This window comes from Canis lupus, chromosome 9 (genome assembly GCF_048164855.1).
Source record: "Canis lupus baileyi chromosome 9, mCanLup2.hap1, whole genome shotgun sequence".
Taxonomy (NCBI): domain Eukaryota; kingdom Metazoa; phylum Chordata; class Mammalia; order Carnivora; family Canidae; genus Canis; species Canis lupus.
The window spans coordinates 53490619-53502667 of record NC_132846.1 but is presented as its reverse complement, the minus strand read 5'-3'; the positions used below and the strand labels follow the sequence as shown (position 1 = coordinate 53502667).

The window sequence follows — 12049 nt, the reverse complement described above, 5'->3', positions numbered from 1 at the left end:
CTCATTTATGTCCCTGCAGATCTTAGCAAGCCTCAGTTTTCCTTGTCATTTCAGGCTGCAAATTTTCAATTCCCTACCTCTGCCCTATATCTCATCTGAGTTCATCACACATTTCCAATTGGAAATCTCTAGATTGACTCTCACATGCTTCATATATGTGTTGCATCACTAGTATCAGACTCTGACAGTCTTATCTTAAAACTATTTTTTCTTACACGTGCCCCATTTCACTGTTATTGTTAATGAAATTTGACCTTCCCAGCCTCTTAGACATTTCTTACTTCTCTCCCTTTCCACCCAACAGCTGGTGATACTTGTTGATTCTTTCTCTGGAATGAATGTCCTTCTGTTTCATCTTCATTACCTTCCTATGATCACCCTCATAGAGGAAGTCCTTAAAAACATTTATTCTGGTCAAAGTGCACACCTCACAAATTTGGGAACATAGCCAGTATTCCCTTCTTTTGAGGTAACACATGTGCTGGTATCTTCATTTAGCATTTAGTTCCTTCTTCAGATTCCATCAGTCAAAATCTGTCCCAACCTGTCTGTGCTCATTTCTTAGTCTCTACAAACTATACTAGTCTTGCCTTCCTTGGAATTTCCCCAATGCTGTCTGAAAACAGCCACATTTGCAATTTTTATTTTCCCTCCTTGATGTTAAACTTTATATCTCCAACAACCCCAAATAAATTCCTGTTCCACAAATACATGTTGCATTAAAATGATCACAACTGCACGTTCTACTCTTGAAACTTTCATTAGGAGTGTAATAGTAATTAAGAGTCAGAACTGGATTTGAATGCCTGCTCAGTGCTATCTTGGGAAATTTCCTTAGCTTCATTAAACATCAGTTGACTCATTCATAAAGTGAGGATATTAATAGTGACTACCTCACTGAGTTGTTGTGAGCTTATAATAAGATGATGTAAACAGAATTCTTGCGCAGTGTCTGGTACCTGGTAGTATGTCAATTGATATTAGTGGTATAAGTGATAATAATGGTAGTAATGTAAGGTGATGTACTTATGGTCTTATGTAAATGTAGGAAATAATCATCTATGTCATTAAATTGTCTGCCATTTTACAGAAAGCAGAATAGAAAAATAAACCAAACTAAAAGCAGGTAACTAAGGTGTCAAGAATAGAAAAAAAAAAAAAAAAGACTTAATTGCCAATCATCTCCTGTCATTCTGAGTATGAAATGACTTCAGGATGAAGGTTAGCTTGATCGATCATCAGGGCTTATCTAAATGTCTTTAAGTGATTCCAAAAGTGTCATCTCAGACTGGGAAACTACAGGTCTTGCTGTCAGAACTATCTTAGAGGCTAATACAGTTATACAGTTCCCTCTGCCATCTATCAGGGACACACTAACAAGTTGAAACAGCAGCAGTGACAGCATCAGGATCTAAGCATATGATGCTATGGAGTGGGTGGCTAATGAATTCTCCCAAATACGCTGAGTTTCCATGCCTTCCGAATGCAGTCAGGGATCTAAAATCCATCATCTATAGCTTCAGTGAGTCAATGGGTTATTTCTTGCCCTGTTGCAGTGAACAATACCCCAGGAGTAATGACTAGGAACAGTGTAAGTGGTGGGTCAATGAGATAACTCATCCATCTGACAGTGTTAAGGTAGCCCTGCCATTAAGTCATATGAGGCCCCAGTGTTGATGACACCTGTAGTTTGACTTGCTTGCTGCACTTCAAATTCATATGTCTAAAAAGCCTCTGCTATTCAGAACTTGTTCAGCTGATAACTGCAATAATCTAGGATATATGCCATGCAGCTGGCTTTAAATCAGTGGTATCTTGACTTCTCCTTAGAGTTTTATATCACTTAAGTTGCAATCTCAGAAACCTGATTAAAGTCTATTTGTTATTTAGGAAAATAAAATAGACTGTTTTCTCTGACTTAATTTTTTTTAATTGATGAAAAAGTACCAATGACATTAAAAGTTATCCATAAAAGAAAGCTCACTATATGCCAGGAGTGATGCAAGCATGTTATATACATCATCTCATAATGTATAGGAAACCTAATTTCTCATAGTTTAATTTCTGTAGTCTTTCACATCTGTTAGCTCTATGGGACCCAATGTTGATTACCACTATCCCCAAAATGTAGCACTTTGCATGGCACATAAAAAGCACTCAATTTAAATGTGCTAGTTGATGTTCATGAGCTAAATTCTCTGAATCCTATTTTTTCTAAATTCCTCTTAGAAAGGAATACATCGAGGATTCTGAAACATGACTTATCAGTTAACAGTGAAAAGAGCCACTGGTGTAAGTGATAAATGAGAAAGATATGGCCATTTGGTCTCTCCTTCTCATAATTATTTACCACCCATAAAATATTTTCTATACATTTTGTCAATTATTATACATTTTATCTTTACACTAAATTTATCATTCACTGTTCCTGCATTTTTTTGAGGAATCAAAGTCTACAGAATATTCTTACCCATATATGCACTTTTATGTTTCTAGTTTACTTGGTGGTAGCGGCTACTCATCCCTACTCAATCTGGCTGTATCCTCACTAGGACCCTGGTTCCAACAATGACTCTCTCTAGGCTCTGTTAATTCCTACGTTTGGGTCAGAATGTTTATGTCTTTTTCTGGTACCCATGGTGGGGCTCAAGTCTCTTTTATACTATCCCTGCCTAGAAAGGTTCTGCTCTCCTGATGCTGTTTATTATTGCTTTGTTCTCCTCCTCCTTCCCCCTTTGGCAAGGTGGGATGTTTCCATTCTTCATAGTTCATACAACTGAAGAAGGACCTTCGGGGCAAGGTAAATTACACATTTACCGGTGAGGGTAAAAACACTTTGGAACATTATACTGAAGGGCAGTGGAAGCATGAGGAATCACCTTGTGTCATATAGAGACATAATGCCCTCAACGACATGCCAAGGAAGCTCCATGTCATATCCTATTGACCTAACTAGGTCTCTTGCAGAGGGACCTGGCTTCTTCACCCTGTGCTTACAGGACACTCCCAAAAGTCTCAATTGTGAATCTGATTATTTCAAAAACAATTGTTTTCAATCAGATTAAAAAGGAATTTATTTTCAGAAACAGTCTTGGCAGGCTTTTAAAAATATTTAAAATGAAACCATTTTAAAACATTCTTCCTTTCACCAATCTTTTTTCTCTATTGAAGTTATTACCTTCCAGATATGTCACCGAGAAAACTACCACGCTTCATTTTGCAGTTTTTTGTTGATAATAACTTCTAAATATTTTATTCCATCTGAACATCAGGAAACCCTATAGTATAGTATTTTTTGTGTGTCCGTTTAAAAGAAGAGCAAGGGGATCCCTGGGTGGCGCAGCGGTTTGGCGCCTGCCTTTGGCCCAGGGCGCGATCCTGGAGACCCGGGATCAAATCCCACGTCAGGCTCCTGGTGCATGGAGCCTGCTTCTCCCTCTGCCTGTGTCTCTGCCTCTCTCTCTCTCTCTCTCTCTCTGTGTGTGTGTGTGTGACTATCATGAATAAATTTAAAAAAAAAAATAAAAAAAATAAAAGAAGAGCAAGGTGAAGCCCAGGGCAATGATAACTTGCCAAAGCCAAAGAGCTCACTGGATGCTGACAGAATGAGACTCAAATCCACATCTTTTGATTTCAAATTAAATACATTTTTTCCACTATGGCATGCTTCCCCTCGAAACTGAGTATGCAATCAAAGTAAATAGATTTAAACAGAAATATTTTGGGAATAATAGAGATTGGAAAAAACACACCCCAACTCCCATGCAGGGAGCTGCGTCTGGTCCAGCTTGCGTAAGTGCTCACTTCATCAAATCCCCACTTCCACTCCTTTCTCCCACCTTCTTCTCCAACTCTGCCGGGATGGAACGGCTAAGCTGGAAGCTGCAGAGAAGATCCCCAGCAGGCCCTCTCCACAGAAGTGGCTAATGATCTGGAAAAGCTCCTAAGCCCAGAAAACCCAAAGAGGCCTTTTTCACTAAGAACAAATAGCAATGAAAGGGAATACGGAGCCAACCTGCAGTGCACAGCACTCTGTGGGAAACAAAATTGCATCTGTTGGACACCTTTGTTATTTTCTTGTTCTTTCCCTCTCTACTTGCATTACCAGTCTCAAAAATGCCAACATTCCTCTGTACTTCTCTGTAGATTCCCCCAAATACAGTTCCTAAGTCAAATCCAGTTCTGCTACTGGCCAAATCCAGACACAAATCTAAGGTAACACCTAACCACCTAACCTCACTGAAGACTAACTCAGCAGATGTTGATGGCTTACTGTAAATATTTCACACACAGACAGCCAAATAAAGCATCTGGGCCAGCAATTTATAGATGCAATAGATGTGAGGAACAGACCGTTTATCATAATTCAGCTTTGCTCCCATTTATTCTCCAGGAGTCTCTCCAAATGCTATAAATTATGGAAAAACAATACTATGCATACCAAACTTAATAAATATTCTATTTCCCCCAAACATGGCACTGAAAGAATACTGTGAGACCTTTATTTGGGGTGGGGGGCAGTTTTTGCAAGGAGAACACTTTGCCATTATGAAAAGGGGGTAAGTCAGGACAGCAGTCCCCTCTCTTCTCCTACCTTGTTTTATCTAAGTATCTACATTATAAGTCAGGAGAGAAACAGTTGGAGAAGGTTATAGATTCTTGTCAAACAAAACAGATGCCCTGACACATAAATTTTCACTGTTCCTGAAAGGTTCATAATTAAAAAATGAATCCAAGAGGATTTACTGTAAATTACACAGGGAGAAAGAAATTAATAGCATATCTTTTTTATACACTATATTAACTACATAAAGAGAAACTAATTGTTGCCCAGTAATGCCCGACCTTCTATTTTGCAGGTGGTGAGAGGAGGTTGTTAAGAGTTTCATGAGAGAATAGCAAGCACTTCGTGGTAATCCTTTCTCTGATCCTATTCATTTTTTTTCTCTATTGTTTAAATGAAGGTGAGTGTAACATGACACAGCTTCATAGAGCCTACATGGGAGGTCAATAGGCAGAAGTCACTTGCAAGTGGCTGCTCTCCAAATATTGAGCAGATTAATTCCTCAACAATAGATTTCAATGGAGGAAGCATATTCAAAGTGATATTTCTTTACAAATCCCTCTGCCCTAAGACACCCTCCCTCCACAGAATCTCATTTCATGCATACATACTGCAAGGAAAGATCTTTTTGCCTTTGCCAAACACATTTCATCTGTGATTTCATTAATATGATTAATAATTGACATAGAAAATAGTGCATCATGGACGTGTGAACCAAAAATGAAGAAATGTAAGCTAATTTGAAGGGAACTCATCTCTAAATTATTTTAGATTTCTTGGACATCTCTCTCTCATTTTTAAAGATCTAAAAAAAAAATCTAATTCTAATCTTGTTCAGGACTTATTGTAAAAGCCTATTTAGCCACTATGAGGCCCTGTGTGAGTGGGAAGACTTTAAATTTAAAAGACACCCGGGGATCCCTGGGTGGCTCAGCAGTTTAGCGCCTGCCTTTGGCCCAGGGCGCAATCCTGGAGTCCCGGGATTGAGTCCCACGACGGGCTCCTGGCATGGAGCCTGCTTCTCCCTTTGCCTGTGTCTCTGCCTCTCTCTCTCTCTCCATCTATGTCTATCATAAATAAATAAATAAATAAATAAATAAATAAATAAATAATCTTTTAAAAAATAAATTAATTAAAAAAAAAACCAAAAGGAAGGAAGGAGAGAAGGAAGGAAGGAGGGAGGGAGGGAAGGAAGGAAGGAAGGAGAGAGAAAGAGAGAGAGAGAAAGAGAAAGAAAGGGAGAAAGGAAGGAAGAAAGGAAAGAAAGAAAGAAAGAGGGAAAGTCCTTCCTTCCTTCCTTCCTTCCTTCCTTCCTTCCTTCCTTCCTTCCTTCCTTCCTTCCTTCCTCCCTTCCTTCCTTTCGCCAGATAACAGATAATCTGACCAAACTGTGAAATGGAGGAAAAATGCACTGACAGCACCCACCCACCTCTGTCTTGGTGCCCCTTTCTTTACATCAATTCTTTACCCTAAGGCACCAGTGACTTCCAAGCATTTTCCTGCCACCTTTTTAAATGTTGTGTGCACCCATAATTAGTCATGTATGTTTCTCCTCCTTTCTCTCCAGCCCTCCAAGCAAAACTCAAATTCTGTTGGAACAGCTGACCTTGGCCTGGTGTGAGATGGATCATTTTAAGACTAAGGACTCTGAACTAATTAACAAATGATTTAAGGGCTTCTAGTGGAGAAGGAATTTAAAAAAGATTCCAATTTTCCTAAAGAGTTTTTAACGTGTGGACATTTCAGGATGACAAAGGAAAAGAAATGAGAATGTTCAGGGATAGGATAGCATGCAGCCTAGAGCAAAGGTAACATGCAGCATGCATGCATCCATCCACAAAGTCCCATTTCAGAGGAGGGAGTGGGCATGGCTAGTGGAAGCCAGAACTCCTACCTGCTGTATTTGTCTACTCCTCTCATTAGAAAGCTTGAAGTGAGGAGGTGAGAGGTCCTCAAAGCTAGCAGACAAGATGAAGCCTATTTGCCATTCCTGCTCTGGAGACTCCACAGCAAGCAGGTCTGTTCTAGAAGGGTGCTCACCTCAGGGTCAGACTCCTTGGTGTTCTCGGAAGAGCATTTTCCCTTCCTTCAAATAGGCTAAGTTGGGGGTAAAAAGTGCTTGTTCCAATGACAGAGTTACTGCACCTCAAAACTGTTCAGGGATTCCTAGGACTTGCCTTCAGTAACAGTTTATAAAACACAAATTCTCAATCTCTCTCCCTCTCCCCCCCTCTTTCTTCACCACATACCCTCTCTACACACACTTACTAATTTCTGAGTTGGTACTTTGTTTTTGAGTAACTTAGGAGCTTGACAACCAACTGTTTCCATAATTGACACCCACACTGGAAGAATCAAGCTTTGCCCATGTATAACCCCTTGCTGGGAACACATGTCTAGGCAGGCAGGGCCTCTTCCCCAGGCCCAATGCCTCCTTCCTCCTCTTGCCCCTGGATCCACTCTGCCTCCCTTTCCTCTTTGGGTCTGCCATCACTTCTTTTCCTCTGGTGGATTTCTCTTCTTCTAGGTAAACTGCAAGCAGGAATGGAATCTTTTGCCTCCTGCTCAACTCTTTCCACTTCCCTTAACAGTCTTTAAATTATTTTCTTTTTGAGCATTATTCCTTAGTACAAGGAAACAAGCTACATCCATTAAACAAATCCATGCTTTACAGATTGTAAAAGTCACATAAAAGTATCTGAGTAGGTATTGATGGCTTTGCTTTCCTGATGCATCTATGTAAATGTCAAAAACAAGAAGCAGGGTTTGAAATCAAGTTTTTGGATCTTCTACTTGGATTCCTTTATTCCTGAGAGTGGTAAGGAAACTTCCCTTTGCTCTACCCACTCTGACCTCAGGTTTTATCACAGGTTCTTGCATTTCTATGAAGACATTTGCAGCCTAGGGCAGGGGTCACCAAAGTAAAACCTGCTGCCTGTTTTTACACCTGAATTTTATTGGAATATAGTCACACAGTTTTTATCTCTGGTAGATACCAGAGACAGTCCACTAGGGAAGCTAAAATGGTCTGTAATTATTAGACCAATCAAATGATCCCATGCTCAAGAGGGCCACAAGCATATCAGGACCATTCCAGAATGATGTGGTTTCTCCACATCATAGGGTCTTTCTTTCATTTCTCTGAGAAGGTCAGATGATGTCAATCTGATAAAGGTCAACCTGTTGGGATTATCTAGAATGTTTAAACAATGATGTAACATCACTGGAAAAGGACCACAGGACCCAAGTGGGTCTACACATTCTGATGTAAAACTTCTTGTATTTTTACTGTTAAAAAATGTTAAAATGGAATGCTATGGTTCTTCCTAGAAGTTCCCAGGATCCTCATAACCCTTTTATAAAAACAAAAAAATTTAAGTAAACTTTCAGAAGATAGGAAGCATCTCTCTTAAAAGTAGAAATGCTCTACAAAACATGAATGGGGAGAAATGGATAAACCAGTAGCACATTATCTGACTCAAAAAAGATGCTTATGGCTGCGCCAAATCATATTTTCCTTAGTAAGTCACACTGAACAAAAAAAGAAGATAAATCACCGTGAAAATGCAAGCGAGCTGGTAATAATAGCCTAGTTATAGCTGCCATGAAATAGTCATTAAGTTATATGCAGCATAAATCTCACAGAGTTTTGTAAATTATGGTGGTTTTTAGAGGCCAAATAAAGATAAACCATACAAACTATGGCTGTGTTTCTCTGTGCTCCTTGGCATGACTTTTTAAAATGCTTAAGCTCAGACTCACAGTACCATATGGTCCTTGAAGCATCTGAAAAAGCATAAAGGTTCAAAACTCTCTTAAGATCCCTCTTTCACACTTTGAAGGTGATCACTCCTAGCCATTCCTTCCCTGCACTCTTGTCTGGCTCTGGCTCACACAAAGGCTGGACAGGCTTCCAGATCGAGCCTTACACTTCAAGCTGCTCCTGCTTCCAGGGCATATTGGAATAGCAGGTGCTGGAGATGGGCAGTGCTTGCAGGGCTGAACTGGCTGCTGGTGGTTCCAGCCAGCCACCACCTCCACTCCAGAGACCAGCAATAAAATCCCACTTTCTGCCTTCCTCAGTAGACCAGCACATTAGCAAAATTCAGATTCAAAGATGCCCAGTAAAATGTTCCTCTTCTTCCTTTTTGGAGGTTGGTAGTAATCCCCAGTTGGTCTTTCCTCTTAACTGCTTTTTCCCCCTGCTATTTAAACTGAATTCTTATTGCTCCAAATTAAATCCATTCTTTCTGGCCTTGTCATCGCTAACTAATGAGAACAATTCCTCTCTTTGCTCCTGGTAGCTGCACTTTGGGTACTTATGGATGAGAATCATATCCTTCTTTAGCCTACTTTTTTTTTTTTCTTTTAACAGCAGACTGCACAGGTGATAAAATGGGTTAATTGTTGCTATAAAAATATTTTCTATCCTCATAACGAAGTAATTTTTTCCTCCAAATCATTTTAATTTCTTAGAACTACCCTGTGTCCTTAACAATCTGCAGTGACTGAGGCTGCATTCCTATTGGGCTTATATATACAAGCAAAATGTTGGATATACAATGCACACGAATATAACAATTCTTGGTTATTGTGCTGTTTCCTTTTTGCCCCACCCCATCTGGCCTCAGTTTTTATCACATGTTCCTTATATTTGTATGAGGAAGTTTGCTGCCTAGGGCAGGGGTCATCAAAGTAGAGCCTGTAGCCTGCTTTTTTCCTTTTTTTTTTTTTTTTTTTTTTTAAGTAGGCTCCACACCCAGCATGAAGTCCAACATAGGGCTTGAACTCACAACTCTGAGATCAAGACCTGAGCCAAAATCAAGAGTCAGACGTTTAAACAACTGAGCCACCCAGATCCCCCTACAGCCCGCTTTTATAAAATAAGTTTTTATTGAAATATAATCACACACATTTTTTAAAAAAACTTATTATCTATGGCTGCTTGCACATTACAACAGCAGAGCCAAGGAGCTGTGACAGAGACTGTATCACCTGCAAAGCCCAAAACACTTTCCATCTGGCCCTTAATAGAAAAACATTGCTGACCACCAGTACAGGAGATTATTACCACCAAAATGGGCTTTGCTACTTGTACCAGGTTAAGGCAAAGTACCAGGTAAATCTCTTATTTACACCTTTGCAGTCTGCTAAATGTTTCATGACAGACCAAACCATACCACTGGAAAGGGAGTCTGGACTCAAAGAGTTTTTCAGTTTTTATCCCTGAAATACCCCCATGGGCATCAAGGTTCACACTGAAAGGGAAGAATGAGGTTTGACACTGGGACAACCCTGGGATAGGGTTCCGACACGTTGGCAAATTTTATAATCATGTGCCTCTTTGCCGAGTCTATCTAGAACGTTCTGCTGCATTCATCTGGCTCACCGACTCACACCACCAGGAAGACAAAGCAATGGAGGCCAGGGCCTGGTACTCACTATGTGAAGCTGTAGGAAGTCACCGAGGCCCGGAGCACTGTCAATGCGCACCAAGATGCCATCCTTCACGGTGGTGCTGAAACCCACGGCCAGGCGGTCAGAGCGAGTGCTGGGCCGATCGTTGGCTGGCCAGGTGTAGAGGATGAGGCCTCCGCTTTTCCCAAAGATGTATGTAGCGCCAGCTGCGAAAGCAAGGAGAGAGGGAGCCATCAGGGCACTGTGTTGTGCATTGCCCGCTGCAGGCACACTTTTGAGATACTATACAGACAGCTGCAGAGAGGAAACGGCCCCCACGTGCTGGTACTTGGTTACTGAGAGGGATGGCATCCAAAGTCTCGGAAGGCAACTGTCACCCTAAATTAAAGATGCAGGCAAAATGAATTAATAACAGAGCAGATGTGAGCAAGAGACGTCCCTAACATCTTCAGTTCCTGCTGTATAATGGCAGAGGGCAAATAACACTCTGTGTCTGAGAGCTCTGGTACTTTGTGACAAACAACCTTCCTGATCTCCTCAACAGCAGAATTAATTTTCCATCTCGGCTAGGACAGGCATGAGAGGGAAAACTGGTTCCTCCATCTCTTAGCTATCAGAACATTCTGGTCAGTGGAGCCAGGAGCAGTTCCAGGAATGCCTCACAAGACTGAACATAAGGTGTTATGTCTCAAGCCATCATTCTTTTTCATACCTGGACCTTCCACCACCCCCACAGAAAAGAAAGCTGTAGCCAGAGAAAAACATTTGTCTCTTTCACTCTTATGTTGCTATAAAAAAATGTGATAAAAATTAATTCCAGAGGCCTTTAAAAACTTAATTTTTTCCTAGTGTTCTTATTTATCTGGTATTATATAACAGCTTCCCTCTTTTCCAAGCTAAATTTCTAAAAGGAAATATAGAAGACATAGAAAAAAAATCTCACAATGATGAATTTAGAATGTAAGTGATACTTCCACTTACGAATAGTGGGTTTATCCATGTTTTTAGTACTTACTGTGTTTTCACTCTCATTATTTACAAAGCCAGGGATTAGTAAGAATATAGTAATTTAAAAATACATAGAAAACAAATAGGAAGAAAAATAAATAAAATATTTTTATCTCATAAATCTTGAAAGTCCATTTTTAAAAACAAATTTTTAAGTCTAAATTTGGAGGAAAGCATTTAGATTTGGTAGCTAGAACAGACCACATCATTGTAGTTTCTATGGCTATATGTATGTTACCCATAGTGAATACTTCCATATGTTAGTCATCTCAAAGTTCAAAGAATATTTGGCAGATTTTCAGATGTGTTCCCACTGAACATGGTCCAATCCTTGAAACTATTTTAAAGCAGCATTAGATAAGCATTCAGATTTCTTCAACTTTACTAAAAATCTCCAGCATTGGTTCACATTTAGCTTACAGGGAATACTGGATTGAATTATGTTGTATGAAGAAAAAATGAGTTATGCAGCTTATTTAGAAATAATAAAGTCAACTGCTACGAGCTAGAATTAGGATATATGTCATATGTCATCCTTATTTTAAGCACTAAGCCACATTATACTCTGAGGCATATAGAATCTAATTAAAGGTCACAATTCTAGTCCCTCCAATATGCTCAGTTTGTATATTACGTGTATCATAACATTATCTTCGTTTTATGAATGTCTCAATCCTTAGGGGATGGTATCTGAAAAGACCTCCACAGTCATCTGAAGAATTTGGGATTGTGGTTTGGAGAGTTTATGATTAATTATTTTTTTAATATTTTATTGACTTACTCATGAGAGACATACAGAGAGAGAGAGTCAGAGACATAGGCAGAGAGAAAAGCAGGCTCCATGCAGGGAGCCCCATGTGGGACTTGATCCCAGGTCTCCAACATCACGCCCTGGGCCAAAGGCAGGCGCTCAACTGCTGAGCCACCCAGGCATCCCTATGATTAATTCTATATGCAAAACAATATTTGCTCACCATCCACAGATACCCTCAATGCTTCTTAAAATTGGAAGTGTGGACATAATGATTTACTCTTGATTTCTATCCATCTGTGAAGAAT

At 39.9% G+C, this 12049-nt stretch overlaps 1 protein-coding gene across 25 annotated transcripts in view; it reads right to left on the bottom strand.

The window, feature by feature from the left end:
* The window catches only part of NRXN3 (neurexin 3), a 1529630-nt gene that overhangs the window by 337583 nt on the left and 1179998 nt on the right, over window positions 1–12049 (bottom strand). For all 25 annotated transcript variants that reach the window (XM_072839524.1, XM_072839530.1, XM_072839517.1 and 22 more), the window contains one exon: window positions 10007–10188. In XM_072839524.1, coding sequence (XP_072695625.1) covers window positions 10007–10188 — 182 coding nt within the window. The remainder of the gene's footprint in view (window positions 1–10006; window positions 10189–12049) is intronic.